Genomic DNA, 14,927 nt, shown 5'->3' with positions numbered 1-14,927 from the left:
AATCACAGTCCCCGATTATTGACACACTCAGCCACTAGCTTCCGTGTGTCTTTATATACCACTCACTTCTGAAGGTTAAAAATCCCCAGGGCCGGCGAGGCCACGCGGGGAGGGTCCCCCGTTAGCCCCTGCTGGGCCTCCTTCCCCCTCCCCCCTGGCTGGCCTGAGTTCTGCCAGCAGCAGCCCCGTCCCCCATCCCAGGCGCCCAAGCCTGGGACGCCCGGGTTGCTGACTGTCCGGGAGACCACCGGCAGGGGAGGAGATTCCCGCCGGTTCCAGCTCCCCGGGCCCGAACGGCAAGATGGCCACAGGGAAGGGTGCTCGGCCGGGCCTCTGAGCTCTGGACAGAGACGGGGAGGGACAGAGGGACAGGAGAGACCCCGAGTGCTCGGGGCGGAGGAAGAGCATCTAGGAAGGGAGGTGGCCGGACGGAGGCGGCCAGACAGGTAGGGGACCTGGGCGGAGACGGACGGGCGGGAAAGACTGGCCGGCACTCCCCCCTCTGGGCTCCTGTGCTGCCCGTCCAGGGGAGGGGCTGTGTCTGCCCCACGGCCCTTGTCCCTCTCCAGGGGGTCCTTCGGGGGCACCCCTGCCCAGACACCACCCTCCAGAGCCCAGGCCCCTCCCTGCACCACGGCCTACGTGTGTGGCCGCTCTGGGCCCGTCTCCTGACCCGTGGGGACATCCTGCTGCCTCAAGGGACTGTGACAGCAGCAGCATTAGCAAGACGCCTGGTATGCAGCAGGGGTTTAGGACGGTGGCCAGTCCTGGCCACCATCATGCCTCTCAGGGCCACCGTGGCCTGAGGACTCAGCCAGGGTGAGTGCTGCCCCATAGGCAGGTGAATGCCCGTAGGGACTCCAGGGGGCTGCTAGGGCCACTGTCCTGGTCCCCGGGGGCAGAGGCTGCTGTCCAGACAACTTGCTCCCCTCCTCCCGCACAGGGTGAGCACGGCAAAGCGGGCAGGTCAGAAAAGAAGGCATGGGCCACCGGGAAGGAGCTGGGGACACAGGACAGGGGGAGAGGCTCGGAGGGCCTGGGATCTGGCCAGGACAAGGACCCCCAAACCAGTGGGGCCTTGGCCGGGGGCAGGAACTCCCCCAGACTACACGCTCTGCCCTACGGCCCAGCACATGCTGGAGGCCTGGCCTCGAAGCCTGGGACAGCTCTGTGCTCACCTCAGGACGTCTCCCCGTGACGTGTGGCACCACCTGCTCTGGCCTGTCTCTAGGACCCAGTCCCTGGGACCAGGCCCAGCCCCGCCCCTTCTCCTGGTCCTGCCCCCACCCAGGCCTTCCTCAGGCCTCAGGGGCACTGCACACGCGGGCTCCCCTTCCTACACGGCGGGCGAGCACGCCGCCCCCACGCCCGCTGTGCCCACCCCTGCTGCTGTCTGTCCTTTGCCCCGTCCTGGCCGGGCCTCAGTTTCCCTGGCACAGCAGGTGGGGCCCGGTAACCACTCTCCTTTCCAAAATAGAGCTTGTCCAGCCAAGACCCCAGACGAGCCGCGCCCCCGCTCCGAGCAGGCGGGGCAGAGCCCGGCACCTCGTCTTCCGTGAGTCATCCTCTCGGGCCCGAGGCCTGACACCCACAGCCGGAGGCGCCTGCGCTGGCAGGTGGCCAGGCCGGGGATCTATAAACCACTCAGTCCCGAATCCCGGACTCTGCAGAGGCCTCACGGAGGAACCCGTGCAGGTCGCGCGTGACTGGGGGCTGGGAGGAGAGGGGACGGGCCGTGGGCAGCAGATGCCCCTGGGCGGCTCTGAGTGTGGCCTGGGCTGGGAACGTCCCCCACCCCAGCTCCGGGCAAGGTGCTGCCCTCCACCCCCGTGGACTGGCGTGTGAAACAGGGTCGTGCCTGAATCCGAAGGGAGCTGGATCCCCAGGTGTGCCCCACAGTGGTCAGCCAGTGGGGGCCCAGCACGAAGCAGCAGCCTTTCCCCTCGAGACCCCCACCCCAACCACCCAGGCTCGACCAGACCCAGCCCTGCCCGGCACCGGCGTCCACCAGGGCTCGCTGGCTTCCCACGGCCAGGACCACCCTCTGCACGGCTCTCGCGGCCCGCAGCGTCCCCGGGGCCTGTGTGTCTGAACACAGGACAGCCAAGCGCTGTCCAGGCAGATGGGCCACGCTCCCTTCAGACTCGGCCTCTGGCTGGGACCCCGGCCCACACCGTCCGCCCTGCTCACAGCCTCCGGTGGCGCCCACGGTGTGTGAAGCAGCCTGCTGGCCCCAAGTCCGCCCACCTGCTTCCACGGCCATGGCCGCCTGTAACACCCGCACACGTGGCCACACTCACAGACATTTACTGACATCAGGCGCACATGTGAACACCCCACACCCACTCGTGTGCACACTCCTACGCCACATGCGCAGGCTCACACGCAGCCCACACTAGGGGTGCTGGCCCGGCACCCCCAAGGCCGCCTGCCCGCAGGGTCTCCCTGCCCTCCCGTCTCTCGTCTCGGGGGGAGGGAGGAGAGGGCGAGGGCAGGGCATGAGGTGGCCAGAGCAGGAGAGGGCAGGGGCTGCCCAGGAACCCCACGTGGACAGCAAAGGTGACAGAAAGGACTGAAAAGCTTGAACAAGCAGCACGGGACGCAGAGGAGCACGGAGCCTGGCGGGCGGAGAGACGCTAATGTAGCATCACCGGTGGCGGCGGCGGCGGCGGCCGCAGACGGGGGCTCCGCACTCGGCCCGAGGGGGCCGGGCCGCCGACTCCGAGTGGAATTACGAACGCAGCTGTCACGGAGACCAATGTGGGGGTGAGCTGAAAGCAGAACCACACAGCAGTGCAGCCCGAGCCTCCTGGGGGACAGGAGGGGTGGGGTCTGAGGTGCCGGGGTCCTTGGGGCCTCCTCCACCTGACACACCGAGAGCCTGGGCGCAGGAGAGCAGGGCCGGTTCACCTATCCGCCCAGGTGTGCACAGAGGGACCACGGCCACTCCCTGCTGGTCCCCACGTCTGGTCTGACCACACGCTGCCCCGACCTGTCCAGCGGGGGCATCGGAGAGCTCCCTGGGCAGAGCCGAGTGCGTGAGCGGACACACAGCCCTGTGCAGGCGGCCTCCCTGTGCAGGGCGCACGTCGGGGCGCCAGTGCCCAGCTGGGAGGGGCCCCGCTCTGCCATTCGCCCTGCCTGAGGCTCAGTCTGCTCAGCCGCGAGACAGGGACGTGGCAAAGCGGGACTCAAGGGTGGCCGCACACCGCCGGCAGGCCTGCCCCAGGTATGCGTGTGGGCGGCGCCCAGCCCTACGCTGGCCTTGCTGTGTGACCGCTGTCCAAGGATCCGAGGAGGCTGTGTTCCAGGGACAGACCGGGACAAGGCCTGCCACTCGCCACGTCCCGATCGCAGAGCACGAGGCCAGCCAGGCTCCCAGCCACTGAGTCACACGCCTCCCCTGAGGCAGGCTTCTAACCAGAACCAGAACCAGAACCCACCAAAGACCCAAGAGAACAGTTTCCAGAAGCCTTAGTTCCCCGAGGAAAGCAGGAAAAGCAGAGACAGAGAGGGAGAGGCGGGGGGACGGACGAGCCGAGCGAGACGGGCACGGAGGGGGCCACACAGACAGAGCCAGGACAGGGGGCGGACAGGGCAGCAGCCACGGGCGGCAAGGAGGGCGGGCGTGGGGGCCGGGGCGGGACGGGGGGTGCTGTCTGGGCTGGCAGTCGGCCGGCCACAGCCTGGGGCTCCCGGGCACGGCCCAGGCACTCAGCAGAAACAGCGGCAGCGCTGGGCGCCCTCTGGCCAGGCACTGCCCCTCTGAGCTCAGCTCTGCCAGGCAGGAGGACACCGGGCCGCCCACTGCCCTCGTCACACGCCGAAGGCCACGGGGTACGGTCCTCGCCCGGGGAGCGCCGAACCCCGGCGGGGCGGGCGGGATCCTACCCTGCCCGCTCCTTAAGCTTCTTGTCCGCGATGCCGTCCTTGGACACGAGCCTGTTGAACACCAGGATCCCGATGGCCATGTTTACCTGCCGGGCACAGGGCGGGCTGTGGGGCGCCTGCAGCCGCTGTCCCCACCCCACTCACGGACAGGCTCCGGGCCAGCGGCGGAGCCCCCGAGCGGGCCCCAGGGACGAGCCCACAGTTGTGCCTTCGCCCCGCTGTCCCCTCCTGCTGTCAGGTGACGTGTTCCGTGCCACCCAGGCCCCCTCCCACCCCCCACAGGGCCGGGCACTGCAGCTCAAGACTCACACGTGACCCTGCCATGTGACCCTCCCGCCTGGTGGGCTCTGCCAGGGTCGGGGGCCCTGCTGGGCGGGTGGACACGAGGGGGCCAAGTGGACCGGCTGGGGCTCAGACGGTGACAGGGGCTCTTCCCACAGGCTGGACGGGGTGGGAACCCTGGCCGGGTGCCGGGGTGCACTGACCTGGCCGGCCCAGAGGCCTGCCCAGCACCCCTGCTGCAGCCCGCAGCTGCCTGTGAAGCGGGGATGCCCTGTCCAGAGGTCAGAGATCAGGCTGAGGTTGGGACGAGCCTGTCCCTACCCCGAATGGGGTTGACCAGGAAGCATGCTCAGACACAGAAGGGACCTCCCGTGACCTCCAGTCCAGCTGGCCCTCACCCTGTGCTCCCCGCTTCTTAGCGTCCGGGACCTCGCCCCAACCAGGCCTCTGTCCTGGCTCCGCCTGGGCCACCCCTGCCACCAGGCGCCTCCCCAGCCGCCTAGGGCCGCCCCCACCCCGAAAAGTGTTCCTTGATATTGAGAAAACCCTCGTGCCCACCACCACCTGAGACACAGGAGGTCCCCAAGCACCTCGTCAGTGGACTGCACAGCCCCAGAGACCCTCTGGCCGGCCTCCCGCAGGTGGGGGCCCAGCTCACACCCAGACCCCCTGGATGCCCTGCCCTCTGCTCCCGCCCTGCAGAGGGCTGGCCGACCCCATGGGTCCCTGGACCCAGACCCTGGTCCCAGAGATCTGGGGAGCGGGAACAGCACCACACACAGCGCTGCCCAGGCCCTGCCCCCACCATCCTGGGAATACGGCTCCCAGACACAGGCGCCAGCGCTCGGTGGCCAGGCGGGCTGGAGGTGACTTCCTGGGGGCCCCTCTCCTGATGGGGCCAGAGGAGAGCAGGACGCAGGCCACCTGCCACCCCGCCTGCAGCAGCTGAGTCCAGCCTTCATCTGCGTGTCCCCACTTCCGGAGTGGCCCCGTGAGAAGGGTCCCATAGTGGGTCATGCTCCCTGCCCTCTAGCCGCACCCCGGGAAGGGACAAGGGCGGGAAGGCGGCCAGTCCTAGAACCAGCCCTGGCCACGGACTCGCGGCCGACGTGCCAGCATGCAGCACCCCCTCCCGCCGCCCCGCCCCGCCCGTGCCTCCGAGAACGAAGGAGCCGGGAGCCAGGCTGCGCTGGGCCCACCCGCGGGTGCTGCCCACCTCCACCCACCCGCCCCAGGCTCCCCTAACTCGTCCTCTCAGCCTCCCTTGGATGTCAGGGCTGTGCTTTTCCTGGCCACGTCCAGCTCGTGCCTGAGGCTGGGCGCCCACGCGACAAGGGGGTGTGGCCCACGCAGAAGACTCTGTGGTGGCAGCACGCGGGCCCCCAGCCTCTCCCCGCCCCTCCGCAGCCAGGAACAAGCCCGACGCCATGGGGCGCCTCGTCCCTCACCCACAGAGCGTGGGGACGGCGGAAAGAACTCCGAGGGCCGAGGGGAGGCGCGGCCCTCCTCCGGGGCTGACGGCCAGCAGCCCCATCTGGGGAGAAGGCTGGGCCCACCCAGCCTCAGGCTCTGCCCACACCCCCGCTGCCCCAGCCCTCCGCCTGTCCACCTGTCCCCACCCGCCCCCGGTCACTCACTCAGCAAGCACGCACAGAGGTCCACAGCTGGTGCCAGAGTCAGGCAAGCCACAGTGTAAAAAATGAGGCCAATACCCCAGCCCGGCCTCTGCCCCCTGCCCCGAGGGCAGGTCAGGGGACTGTGGGTGCCACCCCCGCCCCCAGTGGGCAGCAGAACAGCCCAAGGCCCCAGCCTGGGACTGCGGGGTGGGGTCCGTACCAGCACGACGGCGGCGGCTGGTCCCACGAAGGCGTAGAGCAGTCCCCCCTCCAGGGAGAGCCAGCAGCTGGGGAGGGAGAGAGCAGGTCAGCGGTCAGGCGAGGGCCCCGCCCCATCACAGGGGGGACCCTGCATCTCCCACGGGGGCAGGCGAGGGGCAGGACGCCCACTGTGCGCCTCCTCGTGCGGACCCTCACACTCGCTCTCCAGCTTCGGGTCCTCGGGGTCCCAGGAGGCTCCGTCACCCCAATCACAGACGAGGAGCAGGCCCAGGGAAGGGGTGCACCTGCTCAGAGCCGTCCAGCAGAGGGCCCGGGGCCCTGCCGACAGCCTTCCCGACTCTCCCCTCCCCGGGCCCGCCCGCCCTCCGCCCACTCTCCCGGTCTCCCACGCAGACCCTCCCTGCAGACTCAATGCCCACTGGGCCGGTCCCTGGGCCGGTCCCTGGCCCGGCCCTTCACCCGCTCACTCACCCAGCCCCGCGCCTCAGCACCTGGCCCTCTGCGCGTTCGTCTGGCCTAGCCCGTCCTCACGCCACGCCTCCCCGAACCCCCTGGACACCACCGCGGCGCCCCCAGGAGCCTGCAGCTGCAGGCGCGGTTTCCTCCGCCCCGGTGTCCCTGCCGTGCTGTACGCCGCCGCTTCATCCCTTGGAACCCCACTGCACACCCGCCGCCTCCCACCCCACCCCCGTCCCGCAGGCCGGGTGCTCCTCCCTCCAGCACTGACCCTGCTGGTGGCTCAGCCCTCACCCACGTCCACCACCCAGCTGGTGGAGCCCCCATCACCCAGCTGGGGCTGCTCCGGGGCTCGGCCACGTCCTGTCCCCCAAGGCCCAAGAGCGAGCCAAGCCTGAGCGGCCAGTATCAGTCCCTCCTCCTGCCTCACCCCCCGCCCAGTGCCCATGGCCCCTGCAGGCTCAGCTTCTCCACCACGGGAGGTCACGTGGCCTCCGAGATAACCCAGCTCTCCTGGCTTGGCATTCAAGGCCCCTGGCCTGGCTGACCCTTCAGAGCCTCCGTGGCCATGTGTGACACAGCCCCCACCGCCTGCTCCGCCCTCCGCCGGACTCTCCTGCAGCCCCACTGGTGCAGGGATCAGCGCCCCGTCAGCGGACTCGGAGACCCCACGGACCTGTCCAGCGAGGAGCTGGGACAATCCAAGAGCCCAGGACCGTTTCTCTGGGTCCCGCTGCCCGCCACCGGGTAGGAGCCGGCTGATGGGAGGGGGGCGGCCGCCTCAGGGGCCCGACTCCAGCTCCCGGGGGCCCCACCCTCTCCTAGCCTTGGCGCTGTCATCTGTGAGAGGGCGGCCCAGCCAGCCGTCACTCCCAGGGCGGTGGGGGGGCTGGGGGCACCACGGGGCCTCCCCCCATCCCCACCCCGACTCACTAGTTCATGGTGCTGTACCCTTTAGCCTTGGTAAATCCCACGGAAATGGCCACGACCAGTGCGGGGAGCCCTAAGGAAGGACCAGAAAAAGGAGTCGGTCCCCCCCATCCAAGGCCGCCTGCCCTCCGCCTCCTTCCAGCCTTGCCGGCAGACGGTGGGGGCCACAAATGTGACCTTGAAGACCCCCAGAGAAGAACTGAGCGTGTGAGAGAGGGAACAGGAGTGGGTGGGGGTGGGGAACCACAGAACTCGGGGGCAGGGCTGCCGAATTAGCAAGTAAAACACAGGACACCCAGTTGCATTTGAATTCCAGATAAATGAGAAAATATTTTCTTGGTATAAATACACCCTAAATACTGGACAGAACGTACTTACACTAAAAAGTTATCCACCACCTGAAATTCAAATCGAACTTGGCTTTACTCATCTACATGGAAATCCTGCAGCTAGATGGACGCCTGGCAGGGAGGGGACCACCCAGGGAGCCCTTGGGGACAGAGGGGACGGGCAGCCGGGCTGGGACAAGGGCCAGAGGCCAGGGAGGCGGCCACTCACCCCAGCCCAGGCAGAGGAAGCGCTTGCGGATGAGGCGGTTCCGGAGGCGGCCCGTCACAGCCATGTAGGACTGCCAGGCCTCGGTGAGCACCCAGCAGAAGGACGACAGGAAGAAGAAATGCAGGAAGGCAGCCACCAGCGTGCACACCACCTGGGCGGGCGGCGGGGAGGCTGGGCAGGTGCTCGCTCCCCAGGCCCCCGCCAGCGTGACCGGCCCGGTGAGGCTGCGAGAGGCCCACACCTGGTGATCGCAGCAGTGACCAGGTCCAGTCCCCCGCAAGAAGCCGCTGAGGGGTGGCCTGGCTATGGCTCTGAGACGTGCTGTGGCATGCCTAAACGCCCTGGTGGCTGCTGCGGGACCCTGCCCGCAAGCGGCCAGAGACAGACGCCCCTCCCGCCCTGTCTTCCTCACCCACCATTTGTAGATGCCCCAAATGCCAGTCAGGAACCCACACGGGCGCCCGCGCACGGCCACTTTTTTGGTGACCCTAAGGCCCAAGGTGAGCAAATCACCCCAAGGCCACGTGGCAAGGCATAGACAAGCTCAGAGAGAACCTGGTGCCCAATCATGGACCGGGGACAGGGGCTTGAGCTGGCTCATCCCAAACTGCCAGCCCAGCTGGAGACTCCAGCCACCACGTCCCCGTGCCTATCCTGGCCATGCGACGACCCCGCTTGGGCCTGAGCTACGTGGCTGGCCGTGGCCAGGGGAAGAGCTAGAAGGTCTACAGGTGGCTCTAGTCCCTGCCCCTATAACCTTCCTGGGGATCCCAGGGTCCAGGCCCCTGCTTTGGTCACCACCCACCCCACCTGGGGACACGGCAGGGCCAAGGCCACCTACCTTGTTGCGGGTCTGGGTCTGCCCGATGAGGATGAGAGCATTGGAGGAGATGATGGACAAGCAGAAGTTGATGAGGATGACGGATCGCTCTGAGCGGATGTACCTGTGGGAGAGGGTGGGAGGCCTGTGGTCAGCTCCCAACAGCGCCTCGCCTTGTAAGAGATGGGGTCCTATAGCTGTATCAATCCGGGGCACCACTTCCTCCCTATGAACACTGCCAACACCATCACCACCATCACCATCACTACCATCACCATCACCATCACTACCATCACCATCATCACCATCACCATCACTATCACCATCACCACCACCATCACCACCACCACCACCACCAACGTCACCACCACCACCGTCACCACCACCACCGTCACCACCACCACCGCCAGCATCAACATCCCCCCCCTCACCATCACCACCATCATCACCACCATCACCACCGTCGCCATCACCACCGTCATCATCACCACCATCACCACCACCATCACCATCACCACCACCACCACCATCACCACCGTCACCATCACCATCACCATCACCACCATCACCACCACCACCATCACCACCGTCACCATCACTACCATCACCATCACTACCATCACCATCACCATCACTACCATCACCATCGCCATCACCACCATCACCACCACCACCATCACCACCGTCACCATCACTACCATCACCATCACTACCATCACCATCACCATCACCACCATCACCACCGTCACCATCACCATCACCACCACCATCACCATTGTTACCACCACCATCACCACCACCACCGTCACCACCGTCACCACCATCACCATCATCACCATCACCACCGTCACCACCATCACCATCACCACCATCACCACCGTCACCAACATCACTCCTACTGCCCCACGTACCAAATTCCAGCACACAGCCAGGGGCCTGGGGAGTTACTGAGTACAGCAGTCCCCTCCGGCTGGGGATGGCTCATCTTTAAAAACGCTCCTCCTCGTCATGCAAGACCCTCTCCCTGTCCCTCCGGCCCTCAGACATGGTTCATGCTCAGGGCCCACGGTCTGCCTGCTCCCTGCCTGGTCACGACTGGGACACGTGAAGTGTTCCCAGTGGGGGCTGCAGAACCTGTGTCCGCAGCTGGCTGTATAACCCCGGGCAAGTGACCCAATGCCTCTGAGCCTCAGTGTCTCCCTCTGGGGGGGCGGAGGGGGATTAACAGCGCCGGCTGTGAAGGGCTGTGGCCGAAATACCGAAATGAAAGAGCTAGGACAGAAAGCATCAGTTGCCCCATGTCTGCTCTCCCGTTTCCCAGCACAGCACCGCCAGCTGCCAGGTGACGAGCCGAGGGCGCAAAGCAGAGCCTCGGGGACCATGACGTGGCCCGATGTGGCTTGTGAGCTTGGGCGGGTCACGTCGCCTCACCAGATTTCCATGTCCTGACGGGGACCACAGAGGTGATGACACTTCGAAAATCATGGGCAAAACCTCAGACCACAGTGTGGCAGCGCTGAAGGGGCTGCCCCACGTCCCGTCCTCAGAGACCTGGGGACACTGAGGTCTCAGGGGAAGGGCTCGGCCCAGGGCCGGGGGATTTGGGCACTGGATGCTGGCCCTCCTGGTGCCTTCGTACTTGGGCAGGACGGAGGCCTACTGCTCATGGGCACCCAGCCACCAGGAAGCACATGCGGCCCCCCCACTGGCCGCATCGACCTGCTCTGGCCGGCCTCAGGGTGCAGTGTCAGGTTGATTATCGGCCGACATCACAGTGCCCATGGAGCCGGACGCACTGGGAGTCCTGGCTGGGCCTGGAGGCGGCTGCCGGGCAGGCGGCGACCTTGGCTTCACCTTCTCCGACCTAAACCTCTGCCCAGGGGGCTCATTGCAGGGCCCTGGGGGTGGGGGATGGCACGTGTCTGCGTTCACGCACTCACGCATGTCTGTGGCCACCTGGGCCTCGCTCAGACCCGACCTGGGCACACATGTCTCTCACCCCAGGCTAGTGACCAGCTCAGACAAGGGTCCTCGTGGCATGCCCTGCCTCCACAGTGCCCTGCACCCCACAGGCCAAAACCAGACAGGTAGCACCCAGTGCCTGGGGACAGGGAGTGCAAGGCGGGGGGGTACACGGAGGTTCCCACCCTGCTCCTGACCCCGGGCTCTGGGAAGGGCATGGCTCTGCACAGCCAGGTGGCAGGAGACAGGTCAGGGAGCATGGGGGTCCTGGTGGTCGAGGGGCAGGGTGCTCCACTGGGGAGCAGGCTCGCTGGCACCCACGGCGAGTGCTCAGACAGCAGGAGCGGGGGCCCAGTGCGAGGCAGGGGCAGAAAGGCCCGGCCCGACCCTCCTGCCCGCGACATGCCCCGTCGGTGTCTCTGGAGCAGCAGGCAGGGACTGGAGACGGGCAGCGGGTGGGGGGACGCGGGGAGCATGGAGGGGTGGGGGTGGCACCAGCAGGTGTGGGGGTCCGTCCATCAGTGATGGCAGTGGGCAAGGAAGGGTGGGGGAGATGACAGGTGCTGCTGGCTGGAGGGCAGAGAAGGAAGGAGGGCCTGGGTCACCCCCCCATAGCCACCCTTGGAGAAGGCACGAGACGTGACCCTGGCCGTCCGCTTCCTGCGAACCACAGGCCACGTGGCCCAGTGCCCTGCCCGCCTCCCGGGGACAGCACCTCCACACGGAGACGTAGATGATGATCAGCATGAGCAGGGTCAGCGACGACACGCCGCAGCCCACGATGAGCGTCACCGACGGCACCACCACCTTCTCCATGTTCTGGCAGAGTCCGGGGAGAGAAGGCGGTGAGGGGCGGGGGCCGGGCAGACGTGCAGATGAGACCCTGGGGAGGGCTCTGCCCCTGCCCTCTGCCCTCTGCCCTCTGCCCTCTGCCCCTGCCCTCTGGGCCCAGCCCCTTGAGCTCTTCTCCTAGCAACAGTCAAAAAAATTTATAAAATGCCACCAGAGGTCCCCTCCCTGGCCTGCCCTCCACGTCCCAAGCCCGGGCTCTGCGAAGGCCACTGGGCCTGGCCTGCCTGTGCCTACCTCGGGGCTCTGCAGCAGCCGTCCCTCTGTCTGGGACGCGCCCCTGTCCCCGCTGTCGTGCCCCACGCACTGAGTGCCCACGCAGGGTGACGGCACGCCACACTGTGCCACACCAGCTCTGGGCCTGGGGGCGCACGGCAGGACGGAAGCGCCCCAGTGCTGAGCGAGAGGGGGCCTGCTGTGCCTGGAAGCCAGGCGCCCCGGGCTGTGACGAGCTCTGCCACCCCGCCACCCCGGCTTCGGGAGAGGCGGATCGGGGAGGTGGTGGCGAAGGATGGCATGGGTAGCCGGGAGAGGACGGGCTTCGGATGGGAGCCACGCCCTGACGCTGCCCCTAGGGACACAGCCCAGGGTGCAGCTCCAACACAAATATCTGTGCTTCCACGCGGAGCTGGCGGGCCCCAGGAAGAGGGCTCAGGACCATGGCCAGCACCCCCGGCTCTGGCCTCAGCTGGCCCTGAGCTAGTGGGGGTAACCTCGGAGCCCCACCCTTTGGGATCCCACTGGCTGTCCTAGTTGCCACCTCCCCAGGCAAGAAGCACCAGGATGCAGGGGAGCAGAACCACACCCCTAAGGCGCTGAGGGTCAGCCTGTCCTCCAGGGCACCACCGTGTCCCTCTACCCCTGGGCTCTGGCCCCCTGTGAGGCCCAGCCACCTGCTGGTCTCTTATCTGCTCCCAGCCTAGCAGAGGCCTAGGGCCCTGGCTACCCCAGACCAGACGGGTGTGACCGCTGAGCTGCCGCCAGCAAGGAGGGGGCGTTGCAGCCCCCCGTGAGCCCCTGCTCGCTCGGTCTCGTTGGGACTGCCTGCGCCCCACCGCACTGCCTCCCACCGCCCCACCCCTCTCCCAGGTCGAGGTGAGGCATGAGGTCGCTCACCTGGAGGCCCCAACAGCAGTGCTGCACGCAGACCCACACGCCTGGCACACACACAACACGCCTCGTCCTGGTGCCCGCCCAGGTCCATGCTTGCAAGCACACTCGCCCCCACTGTCCCCTTAGGAATGCCACTTCTGTGGAGGCACCGCTTACCCACTGGGCTCAGCCACAGTCCCCGACAGGGGCCCCGATGGATCAGAGTCCTATCGCCCCAACATTTACCCACGGGGACCTCAAGGCCCAGGGCTGTGACGAGGCCAGAGGGCTGGGGAGAGCGGCAGGCGGGCTGACCCCGGCAAATGTTTCTAGGACACGGGGCGGGCCCACAGCCAGCGACACGGGTCACGGGTGGCCGAGTAAGTGGCTCGCGCCTGCTCCATGGCTGGCTCCGGCCCTGACCTCCGTGGCCATCTGCCTCCACCTGCCCTCATTAGGCTTGGTGGCCACGTGCCCGCCAGCTCACCCACCTGCCCACCCTGCTCTCCGCTCCACCTGGCTCGTTTGTCACTTCTGACAGCCCTGGCCTGGCAGGCTCTGGACAATGGAGAGAGGGGACAGGTGACAGAAAGGGTGAGCAGGGGCATCAGAAACTCCAGGCTTTGGTGGGAGGGCTGGATGGAGAGGGTGAGACGGGCCCCAGCTGACAGAGAGCAGGTGGAAGCAGGTGGCCTCCTGCAGGAGACCAGCTCCTGAGCCAGCCTCAGAGCAGCCCAGGGCCTCTGCACACGCCGGACCCTTCGCCCAGTGCTCTTCCCCTGACTGTCATCCAGCTGGCTCTTCCCAGCTGAGGCGTCTCCACCTCGCAAGGACCCTCACTCGACCTTCGGTCGAGCAGCCCCTGGTCCCGCCCCCCACCCAGCGCCTTGCACTGGCCTCTCCAGGGTCCCCGCCCCTCGCCCAGAGCTCTCCTTGTTTGCTGTCGACGTGGTTATGTCAGCGCCACCCTGGGAACCCTCTAGTTCCAACCGTCTCCCCAACTCGCTACCCACCCACGGCCCCTAACGCTCACTTCCTCCCCAGGGCACCATCTCTGCCCTGTCACAGCCACCAGCACAGATGCCCTGACCTCGTTATATGCCGGGCCCCGACCTGGTCACACGCCGGGCCCTGACCCTGGTCACACATGATCCCTGACCCTGGCCACACGCTGAGACTCGAACCTGGTCATACACTGGGCCCTGACCCTGGTCACACGCCGGGCCCTGACCCGGGTCACACATGATCCCTGACCCTGGCCACACGCTGAGACTCGAACCTGGACACACGCCGAGACCCGACCCTGGCCACACGCTGGGCCCCAACCTGGTCACATGCCGGGCCCTGAACCTGGTCACAGGCTGGGCCCCGACCCTGGTCACACTGAGACCCGACCCTGGCCACACGAGCCCCAATCTGGTCACACGCTGGGCCCTGACCCTGGTCACGCTAATAACAGTTTTGGGGGCATCATGGCAACGACGCTGACACCACCTGTGCTTGCAAACCGTTGACGCCACGCCAGGCTGTCGAGTGCTGTAAATACCTCGCCTCGTTCAATCCCACTCCGGCTCTGGAGCGGGTGGCACTGTCCCTCTCACAGGTGTGACTCAGAGCCGGCCTGGGGCAGGTGGCACTGTCCCCCTCACAGGTGTGACTCAGAGCCGGCCTGGGGCAGGTGGCACTGTCCCCCTCACAGGTGTGACTCAGAGCCGGCCGGCAGCGGCTTGGCGGGAGCTGACGTTCCGGCACCTCCGCCTTGTCTCCCTCGGCTTCCAGCCCCCGCCCGGGAACGCATCCCTCTCTGGCTCCTGGCGTGTGACAGCAGCGCCCCATCTCCATCTTCTCTGGGGCCCTTGCTCTAGACTGCAGTCCCGTGAGGCCACTCTACAACCTAGGATGTCCGCAGCCTCCACCTGCTCAGACCTGAATCCCTGCACCCAAGGCACCTGCCCACCCTAGTGGTGAAGGCAGGCGCACCCCGCCCCTCGCACACCCAGCCCAGCTCCCTCTGCCACATGCCGCTGCTGCAGGGTCACTGACCCTCACTCCTGCTGGGATCGCTCCAGGACCCCAACCCACATCCTCTCTCACCTCCCCACCTAGCTCTCCACTGCCCTCGGGGTGCCGGTCAAGCTCTTCTGGCCACCGGCCTCGCCCCAGCGCCTGTGCCCCTGCCCTGCCCTGCCCCACCCCCTCTCCCACTGGCCCCCTCACTTTCTCACGGTCCTTGGGCGACCATCACCCCT

The 14,927-nt window shown here is 67.1% G+C and overlaps 1 protein-coding gene across 1 annotated transcript in view; it reads right to left on the bottom strand.

Moving 5' to 3' along the window:
* ADGRB1 (adhesion G protein-coupled receptor B1) overlaps positions 1–14,927 on the bottom strand; it is a gene marked incomplete at its 5' end in the record, with an annotated part of 58,589 nt that overhangs the window by 8,101 nt on the left and 35,561 nt on the right. The window contains 8 exon segments of the mRNA XM_025047592.1: positions 2,088–2,110; positions 3,892–3,977; positions 6,010–6,076; positions 7,401–7,470; positions 7,956–8,106; positions 8,797–8,899; positions 11,453–11,556; positions 11,824–11,947. Coding sequence (XP_024903360.1) covers positions 2,088–2,110; positions 3,892–3,977; positions 6,010–6,076; positions 7,401–7,470; positions 7,956–8,106; positions 8,797–8,899; positions 11,453–11,556; positions 11,824–11,947 — 728 coding nt within the window.

Source organism: Pteropus alecto, unplaced genomic scaffold (genome assembly GCF_000325575.1).
Source record: "Pteropus alecto unplaced genomic scaffold, ASM32557v1 scaffold105, whole genome shotgun sequence".
Taxonomy (NCBI): Eukaryota; Metazoa; Chordata; class Mammalia; order Chiroptera; family Pteropodidae; genus Pteropus; species Pteropus alecto.
This window is presented reverse-complemented; position numbering and strand designations above follow the sequence as displayed.